Source organism: Myripristis murdjan, chromosome 1 (assembly GCF_902150065.1).
Source record: "Myripristis murdjan chromosome 1, fMyrMur1.1, whole genome shotgun sequence".
In the NCBI taxonomy this organism is placed as follows: Eukaryota; Metazoa; Chordata; class Actinopteri; order Holocentriformes; family Holocentridae; genus Myripristis; species Myripristis murdjan.
This window is the reverse complement of record NC_043980.1, coordinates 10,860,033-10,879,337: the sequence shown is the minus strand read 5'-3', so window position 1 is coordinate 10,879,337 and position 19,305 is coordinate 10,860,033. Positions and strand designations below refer to the sequence as shown.

General features: G+C 41.7%; 1 protein-coding gene across 1 annotated transcript in view; it reads right to left on the bottom strand.

Moving 5' to 3' along the window:
* The window catches only part of cplx2a (complexin 2a), a 30,718-nt gene extending 23,096 nt beyond the window's left edge, over positions 1 to 7,622 (bottom strand). The window contains exons 1-2 of the mRNA XM_030064068.1: positions 7,396 to 7,622; positions 5,251 to 5,335 (exon numbers count right to left, since the gene is read on the bottom strand). Of these exons, the coding sequence (XP_029919928.1) occupies positions 5,251 to 5,281 (31 nt within the window). The 5' untranslated portion in view covers positions 5,282 to 5,335; positions 7,396 to 7,622. The remainder of the gene's footprint in view (positions 1 to 5,250; positions 5,336 to 7,395) is intronic.
* Between the last annotated feature and the right edge of the window lie 11,683 nt (positions 7,623 to 19,305).

Below are 19,305 nucleotides of genomic sequence, written 5' to 3'. Positions count from 1 at the left end.
TTTTATTTGAGTATATTGCTTGAAATTAGACTCAGATGTCAAATTTACCCAAGCAATATCACTCTGCCGTGCTGTTTATACTCAAGGCATCCAGTGTGATATAGCTTTTATACTACAAACGATGCCATTTATCACAGATTATGATTTAATGACCAATTTAATCCATTTTCACCTTCACCGCCAGCAGAAACAGTTCCATTAGAATTCAAGCTTCAACTGAATTGAACTTAAGCATTTTCCAGCTGCAGTATCCACAAATGGTGCTTTGCTGTCCAGAAAGCTGCCTGCCTTTTGTCTGGGGACAAAAAAAAAAAAAAAAAAAGGAGGAGGCGGCCAAATCCAGGCTTCTTTCCTCCCCCTTGTCTTCTTGTGATGACCATTCATAATTTAACCCCACTGTTGTTTTGGGAAATGTGTCCATCTTCGTGCCGTCTCGGTGCCCCGCGTTAGCTATAATATAGGTCATGGCAGTTAATGTTATTATTAACGGTTATTACGAACACTTTGTAAAGCGGAGTGACGCATATAGTTAAATGTCAGAGTGCTGTTGTACTGAATATCAGCACTCAAGGGACGCCTCTTGTCCAATCACATCACTCGGTCAGATCTGGCCGTTGCATAATGTCCATTATCAGCCTGCACCTGAACTGCTCCTCAATTTCGTCCATTCCATTCCATGTCCATTGACTTGCAATAGGTTAAAGAAAATGCTCCTGCAACAAGGCGATTGCGGGAAGCTCATCTCGTCTCTGCATCTTGCTGCAGTTTGGATTAGGAGTGTGAAAATCGGCATGACCGCCTCTCTGTCTCACACACGGGACGTACGTCAGCTCAGCTAGCCCCGGGTCACCATGCTGAGGAGAACAGCAGTCCAGGTTTAAGAGGTTCGGGGCACTTTTCTTTTTGCTTTTTATATCTGATCCTCAGGCATCTGGACAGCTCAGTGCACCAAGCTCGCCTGCTGAGCAACAAATACAACAGAAAATATTCACTTCACTTTGTACGAATTCATGCACTTTTTATTGTTTTAAAAGCATTTACACTGTTGTTGCATTTTAGAAGCTGAGTTTTAGGATGTGTGTGCATCAATTAAACAAAAGACATTTTCACACCTCAGACATTTATCTCTGTCAATCAACAGCCAGTTTCTAAGCAGTTCAGTGGAATCAATTCCACTTTCAGACTCTGCACCAGAATAGCCTGTAAGCTAGGAACATTTTTTCTGTTTCTGTACCATAAAGAGCTTGTTGTTTATTGTACAGCCTCTGGACTCCTGCATAATTCTGAGTTTGGAGAAAAGAAAAAAAGCTGAGATCAAACCTATTATTGTAAAGATCTGAGTCAGTTTATGTGCTTAAGGGAAAGTGCTACATAAATAAAGCCCTTAGATATGCTGTGCTATGCTGCTGCTGCACATCCCATTGTATTGTTACCATAATGGCCGAAAAATGAAAAGTATGCAGAAAACGCATAAAAATGTCTCCTATTACATGCCCAAAGTCCTGCATTTCAAGTGACAGGCCAAATTTCAACAGTTATTTACAAAGGGAGAAAATCTACATCACATAAACTGAATAAACTAGCAAGTGTGCTGCAAATGCCAAAATCTACACGACAGTAGAGAATCTGCCAGCGGGAACGGGACGTAACATGGAGCTAACATGGCTTCCACTGAAAAAACTGCACTGTCCAAACTCTGCAGATAAACGCCTCCTGGCTGCGAGTCCTGCTGCATCATCACGGCCTAATGTTTCTCTGCTTTTTCAAGTATCTGTAACCAAAGAAGCCTCAGAGGATTAGTTAATGCACTGGCAGCAGCCTCTCTTTCAGACACGCTCACACACACACTCATCAGCTAACATACTCAGCAAAACACTCACAGGAAAAGTTAAGCAAACACACATCCAGACAACAGCAAAACAAGCTCTTCTAGGAAGTGATACCCCGCTAACAGAGCAACTTTATTTTTCAGCTTCCCTCAAATTATCTACCTGTCATGGAGTTTTAGTTTTATTCCTTTGGGAAGCATCAAAAGCATCATTTAAAGAGCAGCCTTTATTATTATCTATTATTTCAAGCAGGATCTACAGTAAAATACATCAGGGATTTGTATTTTTTGCAGAGGATTCAAAAGTAAATTAATCTAAGTTGTGCAAAATTCCCCCATGGCGAGCAACTTGCCGTCACCCTCAAATACATCATTCTTGTCAACTTTTTTTTTTTTTTTTGTCATATTGACCTTGATCCTTGATGCCTTCATCCTGTAAACATATCCTCAGGCATCAGTATGGAATGAAATCTTTACCTCTGTTAATTTCATGGTTTCGGCTAAAAAAAAAAAAAAAAAAAAAAAAAAAAAAAAAAAAAAAAACAAGTGTCAGATAAACATCACGCCAAAATGTAATCAATTCTTCCTTGGTCCAAAGCCTGTGTGTCTAAAAGATGTCATAGGTATCCATTCAAATATTTTTTAAGATATCCTGCTGACAGATAAATAACCTAAATAGCTCCTGTCAGAGGATTAAATTATAGCTTTCTTGGCAAATTTTGGTCAATTCAAACCTCAAACCTCTTTTTTTTTTTTTTTTTTTTCAAAACTGGCCCGACTCACTTTGCCAAGTGAGCGCTGGAGTCATAACACAGAAATATTGATTTAAAAATATTTTACTCATATTGACGTATTGACTTGCAGGCTCCGGCTGACTGATTGATGATTAGGCTGATTGATTACTCAGATAATTGGTTTGTTTCATTATCTGATTTTTCCACACAGGGCTTTTTAGTTTTGCATCGCACTGTCAGCACTTCTGCACAAAGAGGTCACTGTTTGTGCAGGTTATGTTAGAATGAGCAAGCAGCAGAAGTGAACAATATAATCAAGATTGGGAGAAAAACGATGTAGAAACAAAAGTTCTGTGTTGTAACCTTGGTGAGTAAAATGAGCAAGGGAAAAAACCCTGATGGTGTCATGCCTGATGGGCAGGCAGGTGAATTCCGAGATGAGGTAATTTCCAGGATGAATCATGAAAAGTCCCTGTTGACACGATTGTTTTGGGTCCAAGAAGACTCTGGAAAAGGAAAACTAGGAAGGCGGCTGTCCAGCAAGCTGGGAGGGTCTACTGAGTGCTATTTAAGTGGGTGCAAAAGGCCACTCAAGTCAGTTACGCCCTGGCCTTGCTCATGGGTTGTTGCTGTTGATCCTCATTGACAGAATTAAACCCACCTGCACCAACTCTGCCTGACTCAAGAGCATCATCTGGGAGACTCCAGCACTCATTTTGGGAGGTTTTTGATGCATATTGAGGGCAATTTTCCCTGATCAAATCTGGCCCATTTGGGGATTTTTTTGCCACATCAAGAGCAAACATGGACCAAAACAAAAAGATAACAATGATTTTATCTCTCTCACCTCTCACTCACACTTATGTGCATACTCACACACACATAGACACACACAAACACATGCATAAATCCAACAGGTCCAAAAGTAGGCCCTTGCAGCACCACTGTGTAGCCTCCATCTGCCCTGCAGTACACATACACACATATACACACACACACATACACACACCAAACACTCTGTCCCACACTATATATCTAAAACACATCTCTCCAGCACAAGCAGAGGGCACACACACATACACACACACACACTGGAATCTATTCTCAAAGTCCGCAGCCTGGGTGAAGTGCAGGCAGACTTGTGCGGAGTAAGCCACCGTCTAATGCAGTGCAGCTGATTTAAGGATTCATAGCGCGGACACCGGGCACAGCAGCTATGCAGAACTAGGCAGCATCGGCATCCTCTGCATCCCAATGAGGGACGGGGGCTCCACCTCAAAACCACATCACAGCTATAACTGCCTCACGCCTCCGTAAGCCGGGACAAAGCTGTAGCTCAGCGCCACGGCTGCATATGCTGTACGGCGTAAAATCAAACTGGTGCGTTCAAACTTAACAGAGGACCTAATGAGGATGTACGACGACACTTTTCTGCATTTTCCCCTGGAAACTTAGAGCTGACAAGGAGGATGAATTATAGTGCTGTAATGAGGACTAATTGGGGACTAAATAGCTGCTGAGATAAAATACCGACGGGGAATACCTAGGAGCTTTAGAGGACAAAAGTATCATCAGAAAGTCAGGGAAAAAAATGATAGTAATGGTTGTTGGCAAATTGTCCCTTTTCATTGCCTCAAAATGTGCCAACAATTTAGCTGCATAGTGTGAGGTTATTAGTTAGTCTTATGGGAGAAGCTGGTGACTCCAAATTTGGTCATTTTCATGTTTTCCCTTCCCTAGCTCAAGGATTATATGGTTTTATATGTGTTGAGGAAATTCTACCATCCTTAGGTTTAGGGTTCAGATTTGATACTCAAGCAAATTCACTGGATTTCTAAAAAAAAAAAAAAAAAAGTTTAAATTAAAAAAAAATAGGGGGAAAAAGGAGAAAAAATTGCAAAGAAACAATCAGAAAATTAGCAAGAAATTAGTAAAAAGTTACAAGAAAATCACCAGAAAATGACCCAAAAAATCCCCCCAAAAAAGTTTAATAAAAAGTGAGTGAAGTGAGTTTTGTCAAGAGGGTGAAATAAAACCTTTTCTAAATAAAAGCCAAAGCATTAACCATGCACTGGAAAAAAAGAAAAGAAACTGAGAAAATGCATGGTGACCATTTTATTCGCTCTTCAGAAGTTGACATTGATGTGAGGTTGATATGAGGGTTTTCATAGTACACCAATTACTACGATTAAATCTATTTCTGGCAATACCACAACTGTTACTACTGCAGCAGCTCTAACTTCTCCTGGTGGCCTTGGTAGTGCATTTGATGGGATGTAGTGCTGTATGCCTTCAGGGAACCACCAGTCACGAACACACCAGGAGCAGCAAAGCGAGCCCAAGCAAACCTTGTTTTGTTTTTTTTTCACAGAAAAGCCAAAATGTTATACAACAGCCCACAAACAGCTTTCCTTAATTTTGACCAGCGCAGGTTATTGGACCTGCAGGGTGTAATTTTCAGCCAGCACTCAAGTCACGCACTGCCCTTAGAGGTGCTGGCAGAGAAAAAGGGAGAGGGAAAGGGTGAAGTCGATAGTTTGGTGCAGGATGGATTATCCCGTCCCAGCATCCCCATAACTACGAGCCCAGTATGAGTACTACCGCTGCTGCTGCTGCTGCTGCACATCCCTTCAAATCCTTTACACTGCAGTGTCGTTAAATCAACCTCTCGCCGGGCACACTACTTACCTCCCAGTGCAGCTTTCATTACAAAATTCATGATGAAGCAGTTCTGTATTCCCTTCCTTCGGTGGTCACGTTATCAGGGACAGACCTACAGCACGGGGACAGAATACACAGGCGGTTACTGCATAATAAAGACTTCCAGGACACGTTGTTTCAGCTTCTGTGGTTTTCAGACCAGAAAGACCAGAGTACAACAGGGACTTGGGGATGAGGAGGGACAATGTGGGATTGGAATATATTAAAAGTCATGTGGTGGTGCATAAAATGACGGGTAAACTATATGACCTCCACTTGCTCATCATCGTACAGCAAACCACCATCCGCAAAAATCATCTTTACTTTAAGAAAACCTTTAATAAACGCTTAATAGTGCTTAAACGCCCTTACATATCCATACGTCAGTTCCGATCTGACTTCCTAAAATGACTCATTTTTGTCCTAAACCTTTCTGTCAGCCTAAAAAAGGTCCCAAACTCGATTCCGGCAAATAATAAGGAAGGTAAACTGGGTTAAGGTGGCTTCGTGGAACGGTTGCACCTGTGTCCTCAATTTACAACCCCGATTCATCTTGTGTGCATTTATGCTGACGCGGCCCCGGCTGCCTGTGATGTACGCTCATGGAAAATAACTCACAGAATCAAAAGGACAGAAAAAAAAGGTCAAAGATGAGCAAGTCGAAGGCAGTGTGCTTGGAGCCTTACATCAGGCATGGCATCTGTGGTTACACTGCACTGAAGACAAAGGGGGATTATTACTGACAGGTGACACTTTGAAAACCTAAAAAGAAATTATATGCTATTTCTAAGGAGAGTTACTGTCTGCCTTTTATTCTCAAATATGACTGCATTGTGACCTTGTGGCATTTTTATCTGTACCTTCTATAATATTGCTATAATATCCCTATAATATTCTAACAAGAACTTAGAGTGTGTCTGTGGTTGTCGATAGTGATTTTATTGTGACCTTCCATGCTTTATGGTACCTCACTATCACATCTCTTTAATATTCCTATTGTGGCTATTCCTACAGGGATTTACTCAGTAGAGAGCTTCTCATAGGCTGCCTCTTTAAGTCACTATAATATTCTTATAATATTCATGCAGGGGCTTGCAGTGTTTCTGTGGGACTCAGCTGTGGGTTTACAGTGACCTTGGCGTGCAATATATTTTTGTAACCAACTACGGTGTCACTGTATCATTCCTAAAATGTTCCCACATGTCCTGTGGTTTTCCTGTGAAATCTTTTATAGCATAATTTAATAAAAAAAAAAAAAAAAAAAAAAAAAAAAAAGGATCAGAGGGTTACTGTAGCATCCCACGCCTATGCAGGAGAGGAGGTGCAGCCTCAACCTGAGCAATCCTGCAGAAAACTTGGTGTGCTTGTTCTGATCAGTGTATTCAGCAGCTGAAATCTCTCTCTCTCTCTGTCTCTCTCTCTCTCTCTCTCTCTCCCTCTCTCTCTCCCTCTCTCTCTCTCTCTCTCTCTCTCTCTCTCTCTCTCTCTCTCTCTCTCTCTCTCTCTGTATGTCTGTCTGTCTGTCTCTCTCTAGCAGGTGCACATTCCAAATCCAAACTTGAATGTGCACCTGCATGGCGCTGTAAAATAATAATAATCCCCCCCATCCTCCCCCCTTTTTTTATGTGCTCGTCATCATCACCTGCATCATCTGCTGCAGGAGCAGCATCCTCCAGCATGAATTCTACCTCGCATGAACCCCGGGCTCTTACAGTTAACAATCACACATCCTCTGGTGTAGTGGTGCGGCGCAGCGTTTCAGCACAATTACAACTCACCCCAATACCCCCCCACCCCTCCACCCCCCCTTCCCGCGCCCGCCCCTTCACAGGCTACTCCACGTCAAATGATCTCTGCACCCACATATCTAAATACAGTAAAGTGCTCCACACGTTTTCACCCGTGCATTGCGCATAAATGATCGGAATAAATATTACACGATTTTTTTCATCACGCGGTTCCGGGACTGCAGTGCATTAACATATAGTGTGTAGTTAAAAGTGTACCCCGTGTAGGTATTGCCTATGTGCATCTCCCGAGCCTGTCCCGCGCGGTAAAACCACACAGCAGCAGAGCAGCATCACTTATCTGCGTCTCATCTTGGCTTGTAGTGTTTGATTCGACATCATTTACCTTGTCTTGAGCCTCGTCCAAGTCTTCACACCTCCAAAAAACAGAAAGCCTCGTTGTGATGTTATAAAGCCTCCCCCCTTCTGCCGGAGTGGAAGAAATCAAAACAAGTTGCCTCTCTCTGAAAGGAGGATTTCTCTCTCGTATGGTGCGGCTCTCAGTTTGCAGACATGCCGATTTTATCAGAGTCAGGCTGCAGCGGCAGGAGGAAGAGAGTCTGTTCTGCAGGAGGAGAGGATGGAGGGAGGGAGGGAGGGAGGGAGGAGGGGGGGCACCGCTTTCCTCCCAGGATGATGCTGATGATGGCAATCACATGCACCCTCTCTCTCTCTCTCTCTCTCTCTCTCTCTCTCTCTCTCTCTCTCTCTCTCTCTCTCTCTCTGTTCCCCACTGTCTCTCACCCCATTTCTGTCTGTGCAATTTAATTCAATTCCATTTCCAGTTCAACTCAATTCAGTTCAGTTCCACTATCCTTTACTGGTGGGGAAGGAAATTCATTTTGCTATGGCAGTGTTGTTTATCTAGTCAGGTAATATTAGCCTGCAAACACTGACTTTTGGTAATTCATACTAAATGGGGGAAAAAAGCAAAAAAAAATCACTGTATCATTGCCATTGGCGATGATGATGTAACTGAATGTTCAAAAATAATTCCACTCGAATCAATTTGATTTGAGTGTTGAGTGGATCGATATTCAATGAAATAATACATTTCTTCATATTGCAAAAGTCAACCGTCATTCCTTTTCAGCTGTAGTTTACTTTGTATCATTAATCCTCACACAATGGTTCTGCTAAACCCCACAATCGGTGATATAGTGTCATCATCAGCCAAATATTTCACTTGTACACACATATCTCTAAATCCAATGGAGGGATTGCTAAATTATTTGCTGAGTATGCTTCCCAGGGAATGAATCATATCCATCACCATCAACTTTCCTCTGGTGCTACCTTTGGGCCAAAATGTTGAATTTCATCTCACAATATATTAGGCAGACTATGACATTTGGAAAGCACATTCACTCTCCCCGGAGAATGAACCCTCTCAACTTGACCTCATTATATTTCCTTGGGTGCCATTCTCAGGGCAAGATGTCAGATTTGCTCATGAAATATTACTAAACTTAACTGTCCGACTACCATGATATGGAGTGAGTACATTCATGCTCCCTGAAGGAAGCTTCCTCTCGATTTGTATGACTCTATGACCTTTTTTTTCTAGTGCCACCATCAGACCAAAGTGCACAAACCTGCTCTCCTACCACTTGCACTCACTGTACATGCACCAGGCCAGTGACGCACCAGCAGCGGAGGGCCCACATTTGTTAAAATTAAAATAATTTTTTTGGAACACTTTGACTCAAAGTCTCTACCATTTCTCATCTTAGATGATGGTTGGGAACAACTTTGTAGATTTTGCAACTTCAATCTGTCATTTACAGGATGTAATAAAAAAACAATAACTGTAACTGTACAGAAAATATAATATAGTGCACTCTCATCAACATACTACTAAAAATCTCAGTTTCTTCACTCAGAAAAGCTCAGAGTTACATGAAAACCTGCAGCCAGTTGCACCAATTAGCTTTTAAAATCTTACCTTTACTCTGACCTGATACTTGGAGGTGGAGGCTGGAAAAATATAATCACTCTGCTGTCCACTGACATTTTCCCACTATGCCTGTATCCACTATGGGGATTTTTTTTAAAACACTCCACTATTGAAACAGTTCATATAAACACTTTTGAAGGTTTTGTTTGTGTCCACCCTTATGTATCCTACTCAACGGTCAGAACTGTTGCATACACTCGCCTATGTGGGAATTTGAAAAATCAAGTTTCAACAATTTACTTCATCCTGATACCTTTGCTTGCTATTGGACTACATTTCCCAGATTCCATCTCTGTGGCCTAGTGGCTGGTGACTGATAGGACCATATAGGCTTGTCATGAGACAGATGCTTTGTAAGTAAATTTGTTCAAAGATAAAATCTACCTATCGACAGAGAAAAAGGTCTAAAAACATAACCAGACTGTGTTTACCGCCTCAAGTGAATTAATTTATCCCCAACCAGACCCATCTTTACACCCAGCTTGCTAGCTAATGTTACATTGATCCAGGAGCGTGCGGTCATAATAAGCTATAAATGCAGCGCATGCCTAAGCCCTTCAATTAACATCTTTAAAATGTTGGTCTCCTAGTGTGTCCTTTTATAATATACCTTATTTCTATCATTTTGGTTGCAAACCGCTGCCTATATACACGTATCTATCTCAATTTGCTAGCGAAATGCTGGAAAGTTGACAGCTTGACACGTGCATGCGCTCTGTGATACCGAGTATTCACAGTAGTTTAGTAGCCGGTGTTTCTGTACGTGGCGTTTTTGAATGGAAAATAAGCTGTCTGCGAATCAGCTTTTCAGAAGACGCATGCGCAACACGAGTAGCTACGTAGCAGCTCGCTTGAAATGTTCAGCGGCAACAGCAAGTCATTGGCTGTGTCCGAAATCACTCCCTAACCACTATATAGTGCACTATATAGTGGTTACGCCATTTTGTAGGGGTGTCCGAATGTCTAGTGATTATTTATGTTCACTATATAGTCCACTAGATGTATCCCACAATCCACCGCAAAATGTAGTGGACATCCGATGGTCACTAACCAGGCAATATATCCCGTCATGCATTGTGGAACGGCGCCGAACAACGGGCGAAGTCGTGTCCGAAACGGTCCACTATTGAGTTCACTATATAGTCCACTACATTGAATTCCCTATATAGTGAGTAGGGAGTAGTGAGTGAGTGAGTGATTTCGGACACAGCCATTCACTTGACAGCTAGCTACCGTTAACGTCGTTAGCTGGCTAGCTAGTACGGGAACGTTAACATTAGTTTGTTCTTTCATCAAAATGGGTGAAAACACAACTTCATTTGAATAACCTGGCATGTTTCATCGATTTAGGCTATTGCAGGTGCTATGAAAAAGAGGTGTTCTCTGACGTTGATCACGTTGGTGCGTAGCCTGATGGGCAACTGGGCATGTTTGTGTGTCATTTCATTGACCATGTAGGCTAGCTGGTGACGTGCAAAATGCGCACGCGTGTCCATCAAAATCGAGTTGTCGAGTTGATATAGTATAGTTAAAAACCATATTATGAGTTTTTATTAATAAATAAATGCCCAAAATCAATGGGATCATAGCATGACTACACAAAAACATCACCGCTTGCCACTGCATTGATCATATCCATAAAACGTCCAGTAGTTGTCCAGGCATATATTTGTATGAACAGCATAATGGACTTGGCTTTTATTGGAGGCATGCGTTGTTATTATTATTTTTTAAGACAGGCATTTGTATTGCATTATATTTGTGTTGTATATTAATTTAAACATTCAGAGAAGAGAAGAAGCTGCATCTCACATGGTAACAATTACCATGTTAACATGCATGTTTACTTAGCTATTTAAATGTGTGCCAGCTCGCATTAGCTAGCTACTGTGAATTGATTGCTGACGTTATTGCCTCCAGTAGCTCTTATTAACACCCATTGTTCATTATGCCATATTATAGTGTTATATTAGAATTAAGTTTAAGTATATTGTTTTCTTCTGTAATTAACCTTCATTCTGTTTGGCGTGGTAGACAAAAGGGAAAGAGTGGACATCATGACATTTTTGTATGCTCAAAATGTTACTGAGTAAGTAGGAAGACCCCTGTACAATTACAAATACTAGTTTCCACATGGAAAATGAATCAAGGGCTGAAACAAATGCTCAGTAATTGTGCCATTAGACGACAACAGTAGAAGAATCAGTGGAGGGCAGCAGCAGCAACACACAGAGGGACAGAGAGGGACAGAGATGGGGAGTCTCAAGTGTGGTTTCACTGATGTAGAGACACTTGTATGAGAGGCCCTGTCTCTTCAGTAAACAAGGTTATGGACATCCCAGTAAGTTGTAATGAGATCTGTGTCCTTAGATAGGGTTAGAGTTAGTTCCTGTCTCCTCAGCAGCTAGGAAAATGTGGTTGGGGAAAATGAATGAATTCACATCTCTCCTTTCCCTCAAAAACTGCTGTTGAGGTTCCCTTGAGCAAGGCACTGAACCCCCAACTTCCTCAGTAATGCTCCTCAGAAGCCACCAGTGGGAGACTACGGTTGCACTGCACAACTCTCATGTATGAAACCATGTAAATGTTATGTTAGTCAGGTAAGACACGAAAGGTGATGAACCAAACCAGATGTTTATTAAAATGTGTAAGTCAAGAGCTTTGGCACTGAGCCCGTCGCCGGATTTAATTTATAGTGGATAAAATCCTATAAATTAATTAACACCTGAAAATCCCCCTGGAGTGCCACAGACAGGCCTCGACACCGGTGATGGTGAGATGGTGGAAGGGCAAAACAGCACACACACTGAAATGACAGCAAAGAGGCATAACAGGAAGGTGAGTTTAATTACCATCAAACCATTAGGATCACTGGCTGAGAGAAAGCCCGGGCAGATCATCAAGTGAGTTCTCTGGATAACAGTAATAATGACCCACAGACCCGGCGTTCAAAGAAAGAGAGCGAGAAAGTGAACGCGATTGCCTCACTGATTGAATTTCATTAATTTGAAGCAGCGCATCGTAAGGAAAATGCAAGAGATAGACTTCCTCTGGATAGATTAAGGTTAAAAATGCATAGTGTTCCTCACAGGTTCCTACTTGCTGATTTGAAAGTAGCATCTAAGTCACTGTGTGCATCTTTTTTTTTCTGACTGATGCATTACCTCATGCTGCTGTCTTCTATCATAACAGAAGACAGCTTGCTGGAAAGGCGTCCAGTCAGCATTCTCATAAGATCTCCAGTCCTCGGGGTCTTTTCACACTTCCATGATTTTAATGGTGTCTGAAGGCTCTTCGTGATATTCGCACTTTGTTTCAGCTGCTTGTATTGAGCCATGCAGGTTGCATATGTTCATAAGATTTAGCGGGAAACGAGTGAAAAACTATTTCCAGAGAGTAAACGCTGTGCTGACACGCTGTGCTTTGTTTTACTGCTTCGTGCCTCAGAGCTCTTTAAATTGTCTATACCTGTGAAACCGCAGATGCTTTCCAGGCCTCCATTCTCCATCTCTACCTTCATCTCGTTCCAGTGTTTGATTCTGACATTGTTTAAAATCTGACAGCTTTGCTTTTTGCATAAATACCTGGAACAACATAGGTAACTGTGTCAATAAATAAACAATACTGTGTAAGCAAAAGATCAACAACAGGTTTTCAACTTTCAGATCGAGTCTTATTTCAAAACCTGGATATAGGCTTCTTACAATTAACATTTTGTATCCCGGGGGGAAACATTAATTCGTTAGTAATGCATAAAAGTGTTTGAATATCAGAAAAGTTAGATGTATGTGAGTCACTGTGAGCGAGTGACAACAACAAGAGGCTGTAGCAATAAGAGATGAGAATGAGAAGAAAATGTTGATTTTTGGCAAATAAAATCCTCAAAGCCCTTAAGGTTGCTGAAAAATTCATATTTCACCTTTTAGCTGACTGAGCAACTATAGCACGGTGAAATGGGGCTGTTGAAGTGTCCTTTAAAAAAAAAAAAACTCTTGGCAGGGAGGGAAAAACTCTTTTGATAATGTAATGCTACAGCTCTCTATTGAAATCAATCTAAAAACTATATGGAGGGTTGGCAACTTGTGAATGTACATAAATAGCGATAATAGTTGATGATCTGAGGGTTGGGGCGGGGTCGGGGGGCAATAATAGCCCCTCTTGTTTGTAGTGATAAAGAAATGCATTCCCCCCTGCACCAGGCAACTTGTTTACAGATGCAAATGGCGGCAAAAAGGAAATGACTTGAAAAATTTCAACCTCCTGTGGTGTGATGTCAGCCAACTGCACTCAGCCAGCTCAGGTTTACCAACATGGACAGTCAGTGACGCTTTATACCAAAACATATCAAAGGGATGAGACAGGAGAAAGGTCCAATATCCGTGAGTATAGAAAAAAAAAAACCTGCCAAATGTTGTTTAACTAATTTCACAGTTATTGCTTTTGGGGAGAAAATAGTACAACTGCCCACATGTCTTCCCTTGTTACATTTAAAATGATCACATAGTGGATTAGCATGATGGGGAGCTGATGATGGGGCCTGAGAGGGAACGGCATCCTCCCTGTTAATTACAGATTTAATGGGGAAATGTGAGAGAAAATCACATTTTAGCCTCCACCTTGTTAAGAGTAAATCAATCTCCCACTGACAGCAAAGTCCCTGTGATGCAGGCGGTGTGAGTCAGGGGAGAAACAGGTGAAGAAGTGTGTGAATGCGATGTGCAGAGGGAAACATGAGGTGTACATTGTGTATCGGTGGGTTTCAAAGCGGGGTCCGGGGACCTCCAAGGATGCTCGAGTGGCCCCCGGAGGGTCTAAAACGAGGAATAGTTCAATTTTACTAAAATGAAACTGTTCAAAACAAACAAACAAATACATGAGTTGTGAAAGTATGACATGTAAACAGTTTAAAGCTGAACAGACACCAAAATATTTTTTCCGTAATGGGATCCCAAGGGCAAAATCACTGCTAATGGAGGTCTGCAGTTTAATGAAAGTCAGCCTGAGTGTGTATAGGTGTGTTATGGTCAGGTAAGATTCAGGCTACGTTTACATGTACACGGGTATTTTTAAAAACGGCGACATTTCCCTTCGTTTGTGCCCTTCGTTTACACGCAAACGGCGAATTCGCCTCTGAAAACGATTCTTTCTAAAAACTCCGGCAAAAGTGGAGATTTAGGAAAACTCCTGTTTCGCGTTTGCATGTAAACTGAGAAAAACGGAGAAATACAGAGTTTCAGGCAGCCGACGTCACATTATGCCAAAAGTGCGCACAATGTTTGCATTTGGCCATGGTGATCATAGACATGATACGTAAATTATGTCTATAATGGTGATGATCATGGATGCATTCACAGTAGCAGTCGCATTTCTGTCCATATGTTTGCATTTTCAATTACAGCAGCTTTTTTATATAGAGGAGCAGAGATGAATGAGGGCTCGGAGGTCAGTCTCCTCCCTCCAACACAAAGAGCCAGCCAGCGGCACCGCCAGCATCGCTTGGGTCCGACCTGGGTGGACTGCTGTCGGGTTTGGCTTCTGATTGGCTTGCATGGTTTTCTCCTTCTTCCTACACTGCTGGCCATAGGCTTGGGGTTGTTATGATGGCGCTCAACGGCGTATTTATGCGGGTTGATGTAAATGGAAACTTTTTTGAAAACGATGCCGTGTGCACGCTGTTATTTTGGAAAACGGAGGGAGGGAAATATTTGTTTCTCAAAATACCCGACTACGTGTAAACGTAGCCTCAAAGTGTGTGCCACAGGGTGTGTCATTCTCTCCAGTTGCTGCTAATCAGCCAGGCTGGGAAGATATAAAAGGGAGTGAGTTTTGCCTGCTCAGCTGGTCTGTGTGTCTCCAGAGAGTCAACACCACCATTTGGCTTTCTGTGATTTTTTTGTTTTGTTTTGTTTTGTTTTGAATGAAAATCTGGGTTGTGTGTGTGATGGAAGTTGAGTGTTGCATTGCTGGGAAGTTTTCTTTTCTCCCCTCTCTCTAACTTGGCATGTTTTCAAAGAATAAATCACACATGGTCAGTTATAAGGTCTCAATTAACTTTTCACATGCATGAATCTCTTTTGACGCTTACTTTCTCTTACTTTTCTCTCTCACACAGTCACACACACACTCATACACACACACACACACACACAGTAAGAACCTCTGTAGGGGTGACTGCATCTTGGCTGGCTTATAGTGTACTGTGTGCGCCCCACTGCCTCTCTAACTGCAGCATGAACGCTGGAGGGGGGGCTACATAAAACACTCTCTCTCTCACTCTCTCTCTTTCTCTTTCTCACTCACACACACACACGCACGCACGCACGCACACAAACCACTCAGTCACACACACACTTTCTTTATCGTTTTTGTCATTCTTTCACATTCTATGCTGTAGGCTATATGTACTTAGTTTCTTTCTGGCACTCTTTTTTTTTTTTCTTGCATGCGCACACATATATACCGAGAGAAAGGAGAATACTACATCTCCGACTGATATAGAAAGCAGAGAAACTGACATTTATATGAGAATGTTGCGGTTAGGGAACAGTTAGGGGATGAGTTTGAGTGGAAATGAAACGCACATCCGCACAAATAAAGCATGTATTTGTACGTACCTGTGTGTTTGTGTCTGCATGAATAACAGGGAGGCAGTAAGACTTATTATTGACTTCTATGAGTGTTTTGAGGCTTAAAATTCCCAAATGCATCTGGGATTTTTAGGCCTGGATAATCCGGGACTTTTTCGTTAGATTGGTAAAAATGACCAACATAACCAGCGGCGCTTTGAACTACTAATGATATGGTATTATATTTGCTCCATGTGAGATTATGTTGGGTTTCATGTCAATGATAACAAATGAGTGAGCAAGGAAGTTTTAAAATTTGAGTCTATAGCAACTCTGGTTGATTAAGCCGCTTCGAGTTTCACTTTGTTTTTACAGGTGCATTTCAAAAATATGAGGAATGCAAATTCACCTCTGTTGGCCAACTAACTTGGCTTCATTTTCCACTGTAAACTATCGGTGAACTGAATTATTGATATGTGTGTTGGGGCATGACTAATTTCTTGCTCTGATCACCTGGAAGCAGGTAGCTCTTTCCTGGGTAAATCATCTGGGGGGATGCAAAATGACATTTTATATCCTCCAGTTTGTTTGGAATAGGTAGAGGTAGAACTGGGTAAACACACACAGAAAACATTGCCACCTGCAAAAAAATGATTTTCCAAGGAAAAAAACGTCACAGTACCACTGACACTGTTTGACGTACAGGTGATCTCTGGAAAATGCAGTCCAAAAACACCACAATGGCACCAAAGACATATTCTAAATAAAAAATAGCAGGGGACTTGAGGAATGCCACGTCAACCTAACTCTAATTTTGATTCTAGCTCATAAACCCTAACATAAGCTTTTCATCTGTTGTTATAGCTGGCTGGAAGTCCTTACTCATTAATTTCTAGCAGAAATTGCTATTCTTACACAAACATGGGTGGTGGTGGAGGTGGAAGCAGAAAGCACACAGAGAACCGAGGGGAACTTGAACTGCTGCATGTCCCATCAATTAATCAAGACCCAGGAGGCTTTGTCCAGTCGACACAAACATCCATCACCTTGCTTGTAGCCTAGAAACCCTATGAAACAACAGCAGCACACACATGCTCACACATATACTCAAACACACACACACACACACACACACTAATACACTCCATTTAATCAGCATGGGCTCAGCAGTTGTGCAGCAGTGAGCTAAAGTTAGCTTTTTCGCTGTTAACTTATCAGAATTGTAAGGAAGGTTTTGCATCAAGAGCCAGTATGAGGCAATGAGGTACACCCTTCTTCCAAAAAAAAAAAAAGAGAAAAAACACTTTCTTCACTGGGCTCTGTGTGAAGTAGCTGATATATGTATTCCTGTAATTGTATTTCCTCATACCTTTCACTTGATGATGGTTACCCTGCCGTCTTAATAATTCCATGCAGAGGGAATAGATGCAAGACCCTGGAAAATAAACAAACACTCAAAAAGTTACAGTGAATGTCCTCTGAAAATCATGTGAGGATTTTATATACAAGATATGTATGGCAGCGCTCCACCGAGACTGCGTGCCATTCTAAAAGGGCAAATTAACATAGCACATGGCTCTGCTGTTTTTCTTGCTCTCACCAAGAGTCCCGTCTTGATATTAACCAGTCTTCATGACCAGCAGCCCATGGCACCTGTTAAAGACATGCTCCACCGCAATCTAATAATACATGGGCTTCCACTGGAAAATGAGAATTATTTACAGGAAACATGAAGTAGCTTGTTTGTCTGTGTGTCAGTCCTGCCCCTGCCTTCCACCCAGTGCATTCTGGGATAGCCTCCAGCCCCCTGTGACCCTGATTAGGAATGGGGAAGTGGGCACGGAAAATGGATGGATGAATGAAAAAACAAACATTTTCGAGCTTTAAAACATTCAGCTAACAGCTTTAGCAGTAATATGAAAAATGTATGGGGAAACTTTTGTTTCCTGTCTATATATTAGAGCTGTAAACATGCAGAAAGGTGCATTTTTTACAGCTGCATTGCATAAGCAGCTTTGCTACATATAGAGTGGACCGGTAATGCTGTGACAAATAAAGGTTAACCACAGGTAAATTATGATCTCCAATCAGTGATCATTAGAAAGCAACAGCCACCAACCTTCAATTATACCATCAGTAAGGTATTCATTGTTTTTTTGTAAAGTGTTTTCCACAAATCAGAGGTTTTCAAAATGGGAGGCGGTCCACTCCAGGGAGAGCCAAACTGATTCTTTTTTTTTTTTTTTCTAGTTATCAAGAAGGTATCACTCTTTAGAAGAGCCTAAATGTCTACCATTTGGTTAAAGAAAGCTCAAAAGTGAATTTTACTGTTTTTCCTCAAATAAACTAATATTCTCAGAGTGAGACCTTTTTTATGTACGTATTTTGTATAGACTGAAGTTATGTCAAAGCAAAGAGAATATTAGGCTAGCTTCGCTCACTTTTCCAGTGCCTGTGAGATCGAATAGCAGCCATGTGATCCCATAGACATCTGGGAACTGAGCTACACCAAGGGAGGGTGTCTAACTCCAGGTTTTGTCTGAAGGTTATTACTCTCCAACTCCGTCAATAGAATTTCACAGTCAGTGAGAGCCACTGCCACCAGCAAAAAGGTGTATAAACTAGGTTTAGATGTTCTTACTCTCAAACTACATCTATAGATGTGATCAAACAAGAAATTCCACTTTTAGCTGCACCTATCCTGCTGCTCTTGTTCCACCACAGAGGACCTGGTACAGCAGCACAGAACATTGTGAGTGCTGGAAGTCTGCCATTGCTACACACAGCTGCAGTCAAATGAAAAGTAGATAATGTCACAGAACAGCAAGTTAGTGGGGCCTCTGTGTGATTTCTTGAGGCAGAACATAACAAAAGCCAAAACACCTGGGGTGATTTAAGTGGCTGCAACAGTTGGTCCTCAGTGAAAGGCCTTTTAAAGTCCTGTCAGTGTCCTTACCTGCTGTTAGAGGTGTGACAAAGGGCCTGGTGGTGGTCGACTGGTGTGTCACGAAGCCTGCTACTACACCTGCTGTGCTTTACAGATGCAACATCATGTATTAATGCTGTGCAAGGGCTCCCTGAGATATAATTTATCCCATTAGGGAACTCCCTTCCGGCAAGAACACACACATGTAGACACACACACACACACACACTCTTTGTCTCCTATGGAAACTCTGATACTGTATTCTCATGCTGTTATTCTAAAGTTTGGCGTTTACATTTGCATATGTGTATGGATTTATATTGTTCATGATATTTCTGCAGCTATTAGTTTTTCATCTTCCTTTCCCAAGAACAGAAAATAAAAACACTTTTTACACAAATGTTTCCTGAAATCTCTCCTAAATGTCCTCCCACATTATGGGATTAAAATGTGCAAGCGTGTGATTCATGCAGGAGGTTCATTGTTACAGTCTCTCTCAATTATTATTGTTATGTCACCTCTGTACACCATGGAGGATTTAGTCAAATATAACAGGGCAGATGGTGGGAAGGTAATTTTTTTTTTTTTTTTCAAGCAATCAGTTACTAAACAGGGACACAATTTGTGCTGACAAAGAGCCAGTTGTCCCGCCCCCTCACTGATGAAGTATCAGCCAACAAGACGTGCACTAGGATGCAATAGGATATATAAGAACAGAGTATCAAATACCATGCTGTGTGATATGCTAGTCAGCAGAATATCATCTAAATCCCACAGGGGCGGAGGCGGATTGAGGCAGGTCATTGT